Source organism: Solea senegalensis, unplaced genomic scaffold, assembly GCF_019176455.1.
Source record: "Solea senegalensis isolate Sse05_10M unplaced genomic scaffold, IFAPA_SoseM_1 scf7180000017388, whole genome shotgun sequence".
In the NCBI taxonomy this organism is placed as follows: Eukaryota; Metazoa; Chordata; class Actinopteri; order Pleuronectiformes; family Soleidae; genus Solea; species Solea senegalensis.
The window spans coordinates 2,665-19,763 of record NW_025322376.1 but is presented as its reverse complement, the minus strand read 5'-3'; the positions used below and the strand labels follow the sequence as shown (position 1 = coordinate 19,763).

General features: G+C 40.0%; 1 protein-coding gene and 1 long non-coding RNA gene across 2 annotated transcripts; one reads left to right on the top strand and one right to left on the bottom strand.

Annotated features, from left to right (window-relative positions):
* Positions 1–75: 75 nt before the first annotated feature.
* LOC122764410 (zinc metalloproteinase-disintegrin-like batroxstatin-1) lies at positions 76–10,673 on the top strand. Its single transcript, XM_044018559.1, has 18 exons — positions 76–190; positions 1,740–1,849; positions 2,223–2,296; positions 2,429–2,504; positions 3,525–3,601; positions 4,019–4,217; positions 5,407–5,466; positions 5,553–5,615; positions 5,718–5,887; positions 5,978–6,059; positions 6,151–6,281; positions 6,994–7,180; positions 7,519–7,608; positions 9,013–9,211; positions 9,393–9,495; positions 9,815–9,980; positions 10,067–10,147; positions 10,253–10,673. Exons 1-18 carry the CDS (start codon positions 166–168, stop codon positions 10,361–10,363), a joined length of 2,004 nt encoding a protein of 667 aa, XP_043874494.1. The 5' UTR covers positions 76–165; the 3' UTR covers positions 10,364–10,673.
* A 3,408-nt stretch (positions 10,674–14,081) lies between these two features.
* LOC122764411 lies at positions 14,082–15,234 on the bottom strand. Its single transcript, XR_006359669.1, has 3 exons — positions 14,856–15,234; positions 14,589–14,743; positions 14,082–14,458 (listed from the first exon to the last, which is right to left on the bottom strand). It is a non-coding gene; the product is annotated as an uncharacterized LOC122764411 (long non-coding RNA).
* Positions 15,235–17,099: the final 1,865 nt, after the last annotated feature.

Below are 17,099 nucleotides of genomic sequence, written 5' to 3'. Positions count from 1 at the left end.
ACCGGAAGTGTGGTGTTTCAGGCTAACTTGACGGCATCTTTTCCGGTAACTATGCGTGAGGCGGTGATAACGAATCGTTACCGGAGGCGGGACTTGGGTGAGCGGTGGTGATTCACGGTGGAATAACGGCGGAGCAGCAACGCTGCCCGAACACAGGACATCGTCATGTGGTCGCTGTGGCTGACATGTGGTATGTACTCAACTATATCTTACATTTTTTTAAAATAATCATTGTATTTGACTATCATTATTAACATTATTACGCTGGTTATTGTGGAACTTCTCTGTTTCCCCGAGATCTGGAAAATCGCTTCAGTTAAAAAGTGAACGATGTCACCGTTATTAAGACAAATTGTGTGTCAATTGTTGTAAAAACTGGTTTTAAAAAGTGTAATTGACGAAGTGTTTGTCGAAGACTGTCATGCAAAATAAAAGACAGTCCAGCCCAGGGTTTGTGTGGTCTTAAAAAGTGATTATTAAGTTATATAAGTTAATATTATTATTATTATTATTATTATTATTATTATTGTTAAACCTCAATGTTTCAATAGTAAGCTTTTTTTTTCAGAACATCTGGCATCATGTACAATTCACATGTGAGCTGGATCTTGTCTTTTAATGACTCATCAATCCATCAATTTTACGAGGGAACAATAAATCAATAATGCAATATCAGGAATATAAGTATATCGTGCAGTTGGCAAATACTTGTAGACCGCATCCTCAACAGTTTTAACTTTAAACTATACTTTAAAAGTAGTGTAACTGATTACTGATACAGGATAATGATTTGTGTATCACTTTATTATTAATATCGTTAAAATTGTCTCTACTGTATGAAAACCACCTGACTTCATGTAAACCTCACATGTGATCTTTAAGTTAAATAAAATTGTTTTTCATTGGTTAATCCATCCATCAAACCTTTTCTTTCTTCTAATGAATGATATTACTAGGAATTAGTCATGGGACAATAGACAAAAAGCACTTACAATAAGTTAATCGTGGTGAATTTCTATCATGAATGAAGGAAAACATAAAATGTGAGTGCCTAGAAAACCCTGTCCAACTCAAAAAAAAATCGATTAGTCAAGTAATTGTTTCAGCCCTAAAAAAACATGTATCCTATCTGAGATGTTTCTGATCAACGGAAGTGGAGACGAAAGTTTCTTTTTTTTGTCAGTCATCACAATACTATCATGAATCACAATTATTTTGGTCAGGATAATCGTCGCGGGAAATTTTTATATCGTCCCATGCCTGCTAGAAATTATTATTTAGAGGTGCTGACAGTTATTAGGCTGTTTTAATATATTTCATTTCCGACTGTCAAATAAGGATTAAAGTGTGATTCACTGTCTCCACACTGTATGCCAGCAGAGGTGTCAAATTCATGGCCCGTGGGCCACATGCAGCCCTTGAATTGATTTCATGTGGCCCTCCAGACAATATCAAGTTAGAATGAGTTATTTATGTTTGTTTCTTTTTAAATCAATAGATTCACTTTGCATCCTAGTTACGTTTTTAGTGTGTTGCATATGAAAACAAGCACTTTTATTTTGAAATTCGGTTTGAATTTCCTATCACAAAGGAGTATCGTTATATAAGTTTAAGCTCATGTCCCTCCACCCTTGCTCCCTCCTGACCCCCAGGTCATTTGAGTTTGAGACCCCTGCTGTATGGCGATGTTCGATGTGAGTGTGACTCTGGACGACGTTGTTGTCGTTTGCTGTGTGTAGTTTGTGTTGTGCACAGCTCTGCCCTGCTGTCTCACGTGGACCAGTATGAAGTGGTCAGACCTCAGAGGCTGCAGCACGGGAGGCAGAGGAGGAGCCTGAGAGAAAACCAGGTGACTGTACCTGTGTCATCACGCACAGCAGAGGCTGCTCACTTAAAAACATGTTTTAAAGTGTATTTAAACTGACAGTTAACTCAAGTTTTGTTCTGAAGTCCACTCATGTGACACATGTACTTATCGTTACGTGCTTGTTTTCCTTTATCTGAGTTTGACTCAAAATGTATCTGACACTTACACACTTGGTAACTGATTATTCATGACTTTATGAGGATATAATGATATAATGGATATTTGACAGTTCATAAAAACATATGCTCTTTTAAAATGTGATAACGCTGATTTGCCAGAGTAATTCTACTAGTTAGTTAAGTTAGTTAAGGTTTTGCATGTAAAACCTGCTGAACTGATGGACAATTTTCTGCAGCTTCACCCAGATACGGTGCAGTATAAGTTGGCCATTGAAGGGAAGAACCACATCATCCACTTGGAGAAAAACAAGTAAACTATGTTTTTCTTTAATAAAAACGTGTTTCCTTGTTACTAAATCAGATGCATTACAACGACTATATACTGTATTTATACAAAGATGATGTTCTCTTATCTGGTGCGTTTTCCACCCACACTCTATAGCAATCTTATTGGAAAAGGCTACACCGAAACACACTATTCAGAAGACGGGAAACGAGTCATAACATCACCAAGTGAGGTAAGGGGGTGGAGTGGCTCAGTGGTTAAGACCGGTACCCTGTGTGTGAAATATATCATAGTCGCAATGGCCGCAAGTTTGACTCCACCCTGGCTGATTGTACTCAATTCCATTGTAAGTCGCGTTGGATAAAAGCGTCTGCTAAATGACATGTAATGTAAGTTTTAACCCACCTCAGTGCTTATTTAGTTTAAATGGATTTTGGCCTATTTTCTGAGATTTTCCATCAACAAAATGACTTACACTCATAAGTATAAGCGGGGTTTTGTTTTCAGCCTTGTTGACTGAGATCAGTGTCACGAACTACATATTACTTATTATTAGATTACACAATCATTTGTCATAGGATCGTATAAATGACGTCATGATTACATCAAATAAACCATTACAGTATTACAGAGTTAGCATTGTCTGTCTGGGGTGTTTTGCACACCCCAGCCTTGTAGAAGCCAAGGTTATATATACAGTATATCATGTATGTATAGTCTTGATGCACTTTTATTTGTCTTATTGAATTTATTTCTGAATAATAAATAAATATGATGACCATAAATATACAGGGACTAGACAAACCACTGGCCTTGACAGAAAACTTTAACTGTCCGGTACATTTTTTATAATTTCAAATTTACATCTGTTTTTATTCAGGCTTTTTCCAGTTTCTAAAAAGACAAGGTGGTTGTGACAATTTGAGATTCTGCCTTTGTTTCTTGTGAATATTGAAAATGTGATCTCATCAGTGATAAATCATATTTGCGCTTCAGTTTATTTGTTTTTCCCTGCTTGGAAATTAACATTGAACGTGTTGGGCCTTATATGGTTGCACAAATATAAGATAAATGTCGCACCATTGCATGGATATTTTGAAAAAAACACTTTGGCGTGTGTGTGTGTGTGTGTGTGTGTGTGTCTTGAGTGTGAAGCAAACACCACACATTCCTAATCTGGTTCATGGTTAACATGGTAAACAAACAGATATGAGAGCCGACATAAAAACCTTGCTTGTGTGTTTTCATCCAGGAGCACTGCTTTTATCACGGCCATATTGAAGGAGTGACGGACTCTTCGGTCAGCGTGGGGATTTGCTCGGGCATTAGGTGAGATTTCCTCATAGATTTTCAAACTTCTTGTTTGTAATTTTCCACATTTTACACAATCTCCAAAGTTTCTGAAATGCTTGTGAAATGTGTTGCTTCATGGCATTTAGTAAGCAGTCAGTATTTCATGTGTTTTACTACTGTTAATACGTAATGCTAGGTCGTTATAGAGGTTTACTGTTGAGGTTCTAGAGATGCACGATATTGTGATTTGCCATTTAAAAGAAACCATATATGCCTTTTAAATGTATCTATTTATTATATTATAATTAACTTAATTCTTGGTTGAATGTTAAGGTTGCCTGTGTATTTATGCTGTACCAAGAGTTTTATTTTAGCTAAGAATGCACTGGTGGACAGTACAGACTCACATTTCACTCCTGTGGACAAAGTGATGTTACTTTTCTCTACATGTAGTGGCTTTGTGAGGGCCCGGCAGCAGCTCTACCTGATCGAGCCTCTGGGAAAGTCAGAGGATGAAGAGCATGCCGTTTACCGACAGGAAAACCTGAAGATCAGCCGCCGCCCCAGATGTGGCTCTTTGTCAAACACCACTGTGCTGTATGACCGGGACCAGGTCCCTCACCAAGCTGGGCTCTTCAGGTCCAGATTGTGGGTAAGTGAGGTTCTGCAGCTTGGCTGTTATGCCTTAACTGACCTATTTTCCATGTTGGGCAATGTTTGTGCCCATCTGATGAATCTAAGCCGAATACTCATTCTCTTTTATCTCCATTTTTGGTCTCCACCACCTCCTGAAGGGAGTTAGTGTCTCTGTAGTTGCTAAATGCTCCTCACCAGCTGTTTGCTGCTGAGCACGTAGTGAACTGTGGCTTTTTAGAGCTTTTTACACTTTGGAAACAGCTGCTGCTGTTGCTGAGACTGAGGGAGCAAATGAATGCCTGAATCTCGCAATGTTCTGAAGGCGAGGGGAGCTGCACATTTAGCTGATGCCGAATCTTGTGGAGGTTCCTCACTACGAGCGACGTCGCCATTCACTCATATCCATTCCATTCCTTCATTTTTGCTAGTTGCAGATATTATTTGCATAATCTAATTCATGTGCGTCCTGTATCAGTAAAGGCAGGGGTTTAAATGTTAGTGTCTTTTATGATGAAATATCTTGATCTGATTTTGATAAATAAGTTGGAAATGATCAATACAAGGATTATCTCTTCAGAAATTCAAAACTAATTCCTCTAAATCTGCAACTATATGTTTTATATTGTCAACTTTAAAACATTAAAGGCTTGATCTGATGTTTATCTCTGATTTATGGGGCTTTAAGATTGTATGTATGGCTGCTGACCGTTTGTTTGTTAGGACAAAAAACTTAAAAAACTCTTAATGTGTTTCTTCCTGGTTAAATAAAGGTTACATTAAAAAGAAATATATAATATATAATAAATAACTATGGTAAATCGATGTACTGTACATAGAAGGATAGCAGATACATGAAGTATATAACTGACTTCAAATTTTTATCTACTTACTGACTTTTAATAAATCATATTCATATCGTTTGTATATCTATTTATGCTCGCATATTCTATCCGATTCTTATTTCAATTCTTTCTTTTCCTGTGTTTTTCCGAAACACATAAAATGTTATTCTTGGACAATAGAATAATGAATTACATTTACGATGTGATGACTCAAAAGAAAAACTAAAAATAACTGGTGAGATAATGGATATGTTGTGTGACCATGTATAGGTAATTTTTTTTTTTTACGAGTAATACTAAATAATATGAAAGATATAAATATTAGTATCAACAATGTGTTTCTCTGTGTGTGTTTCTCTCCAGAATACTAAACCGGTCACACAGCGGTTTGTCGAGCTGTTTGTGGTGGTTGACAACACCGAGGTAAGTATCTCATATCTCATTATTTTCTCGTTGTCGTTCCCACTGCTACATAACTCTGACCGTGTTTGTCTCCGCTCTCCTTCTAGTATAAACGATATGGAAGTCAGACTAAATCTCGTGTTCTTGCAGCTCTTAATCACGTAGACAAGGTAACTTTTATCTCGATAGTTGACGCTGATGTTTTTGTGAGCTGTTTGTTTGGCAGTGTGTCAACAGTCGTCCCTGACGACGTGTCTCCCTCTGGCCCGCAGCTGTATCGAGCTCTGAACATCCGCGTCGTGCTGGTGGGATTAGAGATATGGACGTACAAGGACTACATTGACGTGGACATAAATTCGGAGACCACGCTGGACAATTTCCTGATGTGGCGCCAGACCGAGCTCCTGCAGAGGATGAAGCACGACAATGCCCAGTTTGTGACGTGAGGACGGATGATTGAAATCTGTGTGCAGGTGTGAAGCACAAATCATGCTGCCACTTTGACCTGATCTCTGATTTTTGTCTCCCACAGAGGCAAAGATTTTGAAAAAGACACAGTGGGGTTGGCAAATAAGTTCGCCATGTGTTCCGAAAACTCGGGTGGAGTCAATCAGGTTTCTAATTGATGACATTAATCCACATAACAACTGAATTTACGTGGAAATGGATCAACATTTTGTGACATATCGTGTGTTTCTCTACCAGGATCACCATGCTAACCCAATCGGCCTTGCCTCCACCATTGCTCATGAGATGGGGCATAATTTTGGCTTGTCCCATGATGCTGCAGGTTGTTTGTGCAGCAGTGAAAACTGTGTGATGGCAGAGAAGCTCAGGTAAATGAGGATGATTAACCTGTTTTATTTGCCATGTAACGTAAATGTTTTCATACATTTTCTTGCTGTATTCTGGATGGATCAAGGACTGCTTTCCTTGGTTGTACACCTTTAGTAGGAGCCAGCCAATCAACCAAAATGTATTTGTATTGGACTTCTCATACAAACATAGAGACAAAGAACATTAAAAGCTATTTTTAAATCAGTTCTGTAGCAGACATGACATGCAGAAACTGGTGTAATGTGTTGTTTGCTCTTAGTAAAGAGAAGTTGAGATTGAAGCAGCTAGAGTTGAGATATATTTGACTTAGGCGACCAGAAAGCTGAGCCTTAGCCTTAATGTAACCTGCGAGGAACAACAGCAGGCCATGTTGATGAGCTGCCTGTGATGCACTTTAACAATGTTACAATAGAATGAACTGTCATGACCGAGTCAAATGACTATTTTTCACTTCTCTCTCTGAGCTTCAGTCACTGACTGCAGTTTTGTTCAGACTGAGCTGTAAAATATTCTTCATCATCTCCATAACTCGATACTTTGAGTAAAGAAGTTGAAAGGGCACTAAGTGGCTCTGGGGCATCAGGAGACGGGAATGGAATTAATGAAATGAATCACTTTGTCAATGAGTTCTGTGTACTGTTGAACCCACGTCTTAAACTAAAAGCCCAACAATTAATTATTTCATCCCTGGATCTCTCTGCTCATCTTCAGGACAGGAAGTGAAGCATTCCCAGAGTTTTTCAGCAGCTGCAGCGTGGAGCAGCTTGCTGAGTTCATGGAACGAGCTCAACCCAGCTGCTTGGATAAACCAAACCCCATCAGGACCATCGCTGCGGGGCCTCACTGTGGCAACGCCCTGCTAGACCCTGGAGAGGAGTGTGATTGTGGCACTGTGGAGGTAAACTCTCTAAGCAGAGGCTAATGTAGGTAGTTGCAGCTCATGAGTCGTCTTTTATGACGTGTGAAATATGAAATATATCCTTCCGTGAAAGAAGATACTGGGATGTGTAGGACGTGTCTGCTGTTGCAGAGTGAATAATTGGACGCAGAAAATGAACATGCTGAGCTGTGATTTTGACCCTAAAGAGTTAAAATAGTTTTCCTGTGTGCTCATATATTATCAGATTGTTTCTTGGCAGAGATGCTTCTCCTGTGAAAGATTTAAATCTGAACTATGTCTTCACTGAATAAAAACACTAACATGACACAACTGTAAAAAATGTTGTTATTTTATAGGAATGCAGGAACCTTTGCTGCGATGCCTCAACGTGTCGTCTGACTGAGGGATCCCAGTGTGCTCATGGACAATGCTGTGACAACTGTCAGGTACTGCTTTTTACTCAGCTGCCATGTGGCTATTAAAGTACATTCTTATATATATATATATATATATATGTATATATATATATTTATTTTTCGGCCAAAACTTAATTTCCAACCAGATTTCTGAGCCATGACATAAAACCGTAGTGCCTAACATTTAAATGTAAACAAATGCAGGCTGGATTCAAACCATTGCAAAAAATGACTTCTCACACAATGCTGATTAACGTTTCACACAACTCTATCTCAGTCAGTGTGTTTACACGCATGTTAAAAGTCTGATTTTAGTCAGACTAAGGACTCATGTAAACACATTAGTCTAGTCTTAATGGAGCTAACGTACCTGTGATAATGTGATTCATAGTCCGATTACTGCTGCATGTATACGCTTAGTCAGACTTGGCATTCTGTGCGTGCACCAAAATTTCCTCCCAGTTCTTTGACTCGGAAGTAGAAGGAGACAACGTAGAGAAGGTGGCGGTGTCTTTCTTTATGGACAACACGACAACCACCGGAGCCATGCTCGATTTAATTTGTATCACGATTAACACGTACAGCAGGTACGAAACATCCAGGACCACAGCACGATCCGTCTCGCCGCCGTAAGGTCGACAGGATTCAACACGCAGCAGCTTATAGAGAGATACTGCAGGAGTCACACGTCTGCAAGTTGTCATAGTCGGACTATGGCCTTATCTGGATTAAACTGACATGACATATAAACACCAGGACAGGATAGACAAAACAGATGGAGCCAACAGTAACATTTTCATTGAAGTGCCCATGAGAAGTTACAGAATTGAAAAGAACCCAGTGGTTCTGCAGCTTGATGAGAGAAACACTTCTTGGCCCCCTTGCGCCTCTGGACTGCTGGTGTAAACACACAAACACTTTCTCAGTCAGCTCTGAGAGTATTGCATGGCAGAGGACACAGCATACAAACAGAGGCAGGCTAATATCAACAAAGAAAAAGTTACACACTGCAGCTCTAACAACACAGTGAAAATAAAACTCTTTGAGACTGTTGTGGTGATTTGACACGCAGACACTGTATAACTGACCTGAAGCAAATATCATCACATTTCTGGACCACACTTCACTCATCTACTCTTGAGAGGTTTTAGTCAGAGCACACTGAGTCACACAGGCACACCCTGCTTCAGGGGAAACGTGGGTGATAAAATAGCCACAGGTCAAGGTTACTCTGTAAACTCCACTGAACCAGCAGCAGCGTAATAAAAACAGGAAGGAGAAGGTGATAGCACACTATTTCTATTTCACCACATCTTTCCTTAAACACAGGTGCCATGCGAAATTAAACACAGGAAATACAGGAACTAAGTATGCTCACAGTTTAAATGATTATCAAGTTCATCACATTTGACCACCCTCAACTTTAACCCACAGTTCAAAGGTGCTGGAAGTGTGTGCAGGAGGTCGTCCAGTGACTGCGACCTGCCCGAATACTGTACTGGCATGTCCGAGGTTTGTCCCGAAGACAGCTTTGAGATGAACGGCAAACCGTGCTACGACCAGGCGCAGGGCTACTGCTACAACGGCCAGTGTCCCACTCATGAGCAGCACTGCTGGAGGATGTTTGGACAAGGTACGTCCAGCACACTGATGTTTCCAATAAAAAAAAAACGAAGAATCGTATAAGTGAGAAGTGATAAATTGACAAAAACTGATGTGATATTTTCTCATTTTCTATTTGTGTCAACCCTGACCTTTCATACTTCCTCGTAAATGTGCTGCCACGCTAATAACTGAATTTCGTCTTTTCTCAGGAGCCACGGTTGGGCCTAATATTTGTTTTGAACTGACCACGCGTGGCGAGGAAGGCGCAAACTGCGGGAGCACCAAATTTGGCTACATCCCCTGCACTGCACAGTATGTACAGTGTTATTGCACTGAATGTTCCAAAGGCAGAGCTATTTTTCTTAAATTAAACACTGTAAACAAAGATGGATGATAAAACATCTGGATCACGCCCTGGTGGCTGGCTACGGCATAGTGCATAAACCCCGCCTTCTCCAATTAATTAATTAATTACTGTTTCGTACGTATGGCAACTTTTCAGGCGCACAGTTTTATAAACGAGGCCCCAGGACACTCTGTGTTTCTTTAAATCCGCTCATTGTTTCCATGCAGAGTTTAGTCCTTGATCAATTGGTTGTTTCTTGTCATTTTTTTTTTTTTTTGTCTGTAGGAATTTCAAGTGTGGATCTATGTTTTGCCAAGGCGGCGGTGAGTCCATCACGGGTAAAAGGGCGGCCTACACTGTGCTCGGCACTGAATGTAAACTCGTTGTGGATGACTATAAAACCAGAAACATTGACATGGTGCCCAAAGGAACCAAATGTGGACCAAATAAGGTAAAAAAAACCTGTAGCAGGGAGACACAATGTTTTGTTTTAAATCGCGCTCAACGTGTTTCTAAGAGACGTTGCTTTATTTACAGGTTTGCCTTGACAACAGGTGTGTGGATCTGTCAGCGTACGGGGCACAGGGAGATTGTGCAAAGAAATGCAACAGTAATGGGGTGAGTGAACAGGAATTCAGTTGGAACTGTTTTCAATTTCACCCATTCTGTGCCAAAGTGCTTGACTCATGTCTAAATCATTTTGTATCCCATCTTTTGGGTTAGGTTTGTAATCACAAGAAAGAGTGCCATTGTAATCCCGGATGGGCCCCACCTTACTGTGACACCCAGTACACAGATATACCTCAAGGTACAGACCTATTCACTGGATTTTAATTCATTTTGAGTCAGACAATTTCCATCTTTTGGACGTGGTCTGTCTGCTGAATAGGCAGGTTAGAGATTAACATCAAGGTCAGCACAAAATGAGCTGTTCAAACAAAAATAGGTCACACCTGCTCATTGAATCATTCTTCCAGTCAGTATGAAACATGAATGATTCACTATGAGTGATGTCTTATTTCTCCCAGAATCAGTATAATCCTTTGTTCCTGATTTTGCACGTTCTTCAACTCAGCGTCACTTAAACACCCAAAAAGGATCTCAGAGAGCTCAGTCCCACAGTGTCGAGTTAAAAGTTCTGGATCTTTGGATTACTGTACCACCTAAATCTTTTTTTTTTTTTTTTTTTAATAAAAATTCCCTTACTTTTTGAGCTATGCTGCTACGACAGAGTATTAAAATTTACAGACTTTGAGAATTAAGTCTTAATTTACGAGATTAAAGTCGTACATTTACGACTTTAATCTTGTAAATGTGAAATAATAATAATAATAATAACTAGATCGGCAATTCCGTGCCGAAATTTCGAGGGTGCCTGCAGTTCTTGCGGCATGTGGAAGTTATATGATTTGGATCCAATCCACCTTGGAAGTACTTTTTGGTGGAGTCACCCAGTTTTAAAGGAGAGAGGGGGAGAGAGATTCACAAGCCCCTCTGTTTCCCATTCATGTGTATGTGGAAGTTATATGGCCGGAGATTTGGATCCAATCCACCTTGGAAGTACTTTTTGGTGGAGTCACCCTTTAAAAGATCAAGTTTTAAAGGAGAGAGGGGGAGAGAGATTCACAAGCCCCTCTGTTTCCCATTCATGTGTATGTGGAAGTTATATGGCAGTTTTTTGCGATTTTTGTGGCCATGGTTACTTGAAACGCTTAGAAATAGTCATCGCACACAAGTCCCGGTCGAGCCGCACGTTTTGATATAACATGTGTGGGGGTTTTCTCAAAACTGTGGGAGGAGTTAGACGTCAAACTTTTGGGTGGAAGAATACAGAGAGACTGACAAGCCCCTCCCAAAGTCCCCCCCAAAGTCCCCTTTGCTCCTTACACACACGCACACACACACACGCAAACACACGCACACACGCACACACACGCTTGTCTCTATTTCTCCAAAACCAGCAGAGAAATCAGAGAAAACAGCATGTTTTAAAGTTGTCATATTTCAAGAACGGTTGATGATAGAGATAAAATTTTTGGTTTGTGAGCGCCAGGAGGCTTTCGGCAACTCCCACATTTAAATTTGTGACAAACGGACGTGAATTGACAGAGAAATCACAGTTTTAAAATCACCCTCGTCTTGATTTTTCCAGAACTCAAAAGCAGACATTTTAACATGGGAGTGGATGTAGAGTGTGACCGGAGTTGTCTGCGCTTTGAGGTGATTTTAAGAAAAACTACAAGTCATATGAACATGAAAACACACACAGGGTTAGACGACGCCCATGGCAACGTTTTGATGTAAAAATTGTCCGTGTAGGTTGGAAATTGTGGGCAGGAGAGGAGTTTGTTTAGAGGATTTCTCTGATTATTTCTGAATCTCAACAGAGTCTGTCACTGGTGCAACACGCACACATTTCCCATTGTTGTGTGAGTGGAAGATAGTTCTTAGTTTTTTGCCATTTTTATCGCCATGGTAACTCGAAACGCTTAGAAAAGACATAGCACACCATTCCCGGCCAAGCCGCACGTTTTGATATAACATGTGTGGGGGTTTTCTCAAAACTGTGGGAGGAGAAGCGCGGCAAACTTTCGTGAAGGGGGATTACAAGTTAACACTAGATCGGCAATTCCGTGCCGAAATTTCGAGGGTGCCTGCAGTTCTTGCGGCATGTGGAAGTTATATGATTTGGATCCAATCCACCTTGGAAGTACTTTTTGGTGGAGTCACCCAGTTTTAAAGGAGAGAGGGGGAGAGAGATTCACAAGCCCCTCTGTTTCCCATTCATGTGTATGTGGAAGTTATATGGCAGTTTTTTGCGATTTTTGTCGCCATGGTTACTTGAAACGCTTAGAAATAGTCATCGCACACAAGTCCCGGTCGAGCCGCACGTTTTGATATAACATGTGTGGGGGTTTTCTCAAAACTGTGGGAGGAGTTAGACGTCAAAGTTTTGGGTGGAAGAATACAGAGAGACTGACAAGCCCCTCCCAAAGTCCCCTCTGCTCCTTACACACACGCACACACACACACGCAAACACACGACTGTCTCTATCTCTCCAAAACCAGCAGAGAAATCAGAGAAAACAGCATGTTTTTAAGTTGTCATATTTCAAGAACGGTTGATGATAGAGATAAAATTTTTGGTTTGTGAGCGTCAGGAGGCTTTCGGCAACTCCCACATTTAAATTTGTGACAAACGGGCAAGAATTGACAGAGAAATCACAGTTTTAAAATCACCCTCGTCTTGATTTTTCCAGAACTCAAAAGCAGACATTTTAACATGGGAGTCAATGGAGAGTGTGACCGGAGTTGTCCGCGCTTTGAGGTGATTTTAAGAAAAACTACAAGTCATATGAACATGAAAACACACACAGGGTTAGACGACGCCCATGGCAACGTTTTGATGTAAAAATTATCAGTGTAGGTTGAAAATTGTGGGCAGGAGAAGAGTTTGTTTAGAGATTTTTGGTGATTATTTTGCTGGATCTCGCTAGAGTGGGCCACTCTAGCGATCCGCCCACACACTTCACAAACCACTCACACAATCATTATAAAATCTGAAAACGTAAAAAAAAAGTACAAAACGTAAACTGCGATTGTTTAAAAACCGTAACATGTATCAAAACTTTGACTTAGGTCAGAAAAGTCCCAAGTCTTGTGACCCGTTTAAAGTTCCAACCACGTTTCTACGTTAAAGTATGACGACACTGTGATGCTCCAAAGTGGGCTTGGTTTTTTTCGGTTTCCCATTATTGTGTGAGTGGAAATTATTTTACATTTTCGCGATTTCTGTCGCCATGGTTACGCGAAAGTCTTAGAAAAGTCATAGCACACGATTCCCGGTGAAGGCGCACGTTTTGATGTAACTTGTGTTGGGGTTTTCTCAAAGCTGCGGGAGGAGTAGCGCGGCAAACTTTTGGGGGGCGCGAGAATAATAATCTGAAAAAACGCAAGTGGAATATCAAGATGTGCTTCCGCACAATGCATTCTAGTGAGAACTCTAGGTTCTCACTAGTATGCCTTGTTGCTGCAGGCACCTAACTAGAGTGGCAATTCCGTGCCGAAATTTCGAGGGTGCCTGCAGTTCTTTCGGCATGTGTCGTCGGGTGCAGGGAAACACTGGAGATTTGTAAAAAAAAATTTAAAAAGATATTTGGAGGACTTTTTTCTGGTAAAGGATTAAAGGATTGAGTGCTATTTTTGGAGGAATCACCCTTTAAAAGAGAATAACTCATAAGCCCCTCCCACTCCCTCCACTAAATGTGTTCTATACTGTTTAAATATTAAATGTAACACACCCACCTGGTGTATGTGCACACCGACACTGGTTTTTTTCTTCATTCAAAATTGTTAATACACTACTTCAACATGGAGTGAATTGTGATTAACTGCCAGATATTGAAAGTTATTCAGGAAAACTTGGCAAAAGCACTTATATCACAAGAAATTTTCTGGCCCTTTTATGGTTAAAATAAGCAAAACAAAGTACAGACGGACATTTTGTTTTAGGTCAAGGGTCAGACAGAGAGACAGACATTATTTCAATTATGAAAACTTTTTATTATAAAATTATTAAAACATGCTATCTATATATAAAACTCACACAAAGAGAAACATGCAAAACTGCAAACACAGTGCAAAAGTTGGTGTGAGACTGTGTCTTCAGGGACGGGGACTTTTGGAAAAGCGAGCGTGGGCTTTCAAGTTCTTTTCCTGCCAGTCAGAGAGGGACATCTTTGCTGCTGTGTTTCCAAAGTGTCTTCGGTAGTTCCTCAAAAGCTTCTCACCGTTCCGTCGCTGCTGCTGCTTCTCACTGTTCCACCGCTGCTGCTGGCTGTGTTGCGCTGATTGGGATCTATAATAACTGATTTCAGTTTGGGCAAAGGCCTTGCATTACGGAAGATGCCATCGTGCGCCACCATGTTTCTACAGACAAACCAGACAGACAGACAGACGTTATTTCAATTATCAAAACATGTTATTATAACATTATTAAAACATGCAATCTATATATAAAACTCACACAAAGACACATGCAAAACCCAAAATGACAAACCTCAAAAACAGTGCAAAAGTTGGTGAGAGACAGTGACACTGTCTTCTCACTGTAACACCACTGCCACTGCTGCTGCTGTTGCTTCCGACTGTTCTGCCGCTGCAGCTGGAGGTCCTGCTGCTGATGCTGACTGTTCTGCTGCTGGCCATGTTGCGCTGATTAGGATGTATAATAGCAGATTTCAGCTTAAAACAGCAGGTTGTATTTTAGTATGACTGTATAAAAATGGTTTGGATGTCAATGTTTAGAATAAGATTTTATACGTACTTTAGGCAAAGGCCTTGCTTTACAAAGATGCCATCGTGCGCCACCATATTTCTACAGACAAACCAGTCAGGCGGTGCATTTTGAAGCAGAAGTTTTCCTTTGTGGTAATTCTTCATCCATGTCGCCATTGTCACATTTCTTTCAAGACTAGCCTCAACGTTTTCCTTCTTTCCTTGAGTCTTCCTTGGATCTGTTAATACACACAAAATCAAAAGATACCAGTGAGACACGTGAAGACAATTTCAAGTCAAACACAAATGAAACTCTAGTTAAGTTTATTTTTTACTAGACAATAATACTTATCTTTGTTTTTGTTGTTGGTCCTTGATGTTCGTCCTCTTGAAGGTCGTCGTCCTTGGATCTGTTAAAACACACAAAATCAAAAGATATCAAGTGAGACAATTTCAAGTGAAACACATGAAACTTTAGATATGTTTTTTTTAAAATAGAAAATAATACTTATCTTTGTTTTTGTTGTTGGTCCTTGATGTTCGTCCTCTTGAAGGTCGTCGTCCTTGGATCTGTTAAAACACACAAAATCAAAAGATACCAGTGAGACAATTTCAAGTCAAACACATGAAACTTTAGATAAGTTTTTTTTTTTTTTTTTAAATAGAAAATAATACTTATCTTTGTTTTTGTTGTTGGTCCTTGATGTTCGTCCTCTTGAAGATCGTCTTCCTTGGATCTGTTAATACACACAAAATCAAAAGATACCAGTGAGACAATTTCAAGTGAAACACATGAAACTTTAGATATGGTTTTTTTTTTTAAATAGAAAATAATACTTATCTTTGTTTTTGTTGTTGGTCCTTGATGTTCGTCCTCTTGAAGGTCGTCGTCCTTGGATCTGTTAAAACACACAAAATCAAAAGATACCAGTGAGACAATTTCAAGTCAAACACATTAAACTTTAGATACGTTTTTTTTTTTTTTAAATACTTTATCTTTGTTTTTGTTGTTGGTCTTGATGTTCGCCTCTTGGTCGCCTTCCTTGATCTGTTAAACAACACAAAATCAAAGATACCAGTGAGACAATTTCAAGTCAAACACATGAAACTTTAGATATGTTTTTTCTTTAAATAGAAAATAATACTTATCTTTGTTTTTGTTGTTGGTCTTGATGTTCGTCTTGAAGGTCGTCTCCTTGGATCTGTTAAAACACACAAAATCAAAAGATACCAGTGAGACAATTTCAAGTCAAACACATGAAACTTTAGATATGTTTTTTTTAGAATAGAAAATAATACTTATCTTTGTTTTTGTTGTTGGTCCTTGGTTGGTTCTTCGTCCAAAAAAAAGTTAAAACAAATGTGTGTGTGTGTGTGTGTGTGTTACCTGGACTTCTTCATGGAGGGTCCAGGTTCCTCCTTCGGCCTTGTCTTTGTCGCCGATTCCCTCCCGACCCCCAGTCCCCACACAAGACATTGTATTATCGGGCCAACACAATTTGTCATTAAACACAACATATACAGACACACGCTATAACCAGCCAATACATACCAATACATGGACAATCACATATTTACAATCATCAACACAAATAAGTTAGTTAAAAATATGGGAGCAATGGAGAACATGCCAGATGCCTCTACTTGCACCCATACACAATGATCCACATTTGTGGACAATAAATAAATAAATAAATATATACACATACACAATATACAGTTCATAATAAAACATGTCGCAGTATGTATTGGCTGGTTTTACACATTCAAAACACAGTACACTGGCTGGTGATAACTGTAATATGTTTGCAGTACACCAGCCTGGAGGCATGTTTGTGGCTGTGAGATGTAGATGTGGTCGAGCAGTGTCTGCTTTTCCGTCGTTGCCGTTGCTATTAGTTGTGTAAAGCCTCTGGACTGAAACACCTCTCTGATGGATTTCTTGCCTCCTGAAAGTAGGTCCTCGTTAAAGTCCCCACAAACAATCACAGGCTGGTGATTCATCATGTCCAAACTGTCCAAGAGGCTTTGCAAATTTGGCAGGAACTTGGCCAGACTGTAATTTGGAGGCTTGTACACAGTCGCGATTAACGCTTTGACTGGTCCCTCAACTTTGACGACAACAAATTCCAGATCGGTGACGTTTTGGATGTATCGACGGGCCTCGGCCCGAAGATTGTTCCGACAGTACACTGCGACCCCACCTCCATCCTTCGTAGCCATGTCTGTGTAGTGTGTGTATGACGTGTGTCTGTTGCGCGTGAAAATGTTGTACCCGTCCAAATGCAACGTC

Coding starts and splice junctions, on each gene's coding strand:
- LOC122764410 (XM_044018559.1), top strand. CDS start 166: ATGTGGTCGCTGTGGCTGACATGTG. Junction 2,505..3,524: donor TCATAACATCACCAAGTGAG/GTAAGGGGGTGG, acceptor GTTTTCATCCAG/GAGCACTGCTTTTATCACGG. Junction 9,496..9,814: donor TACATCCCCTGCACTGCACA/GTATGTACAGTG, acceptor TTTTGTCTGTAG/GAATTTCAAGTGTGGATCTA.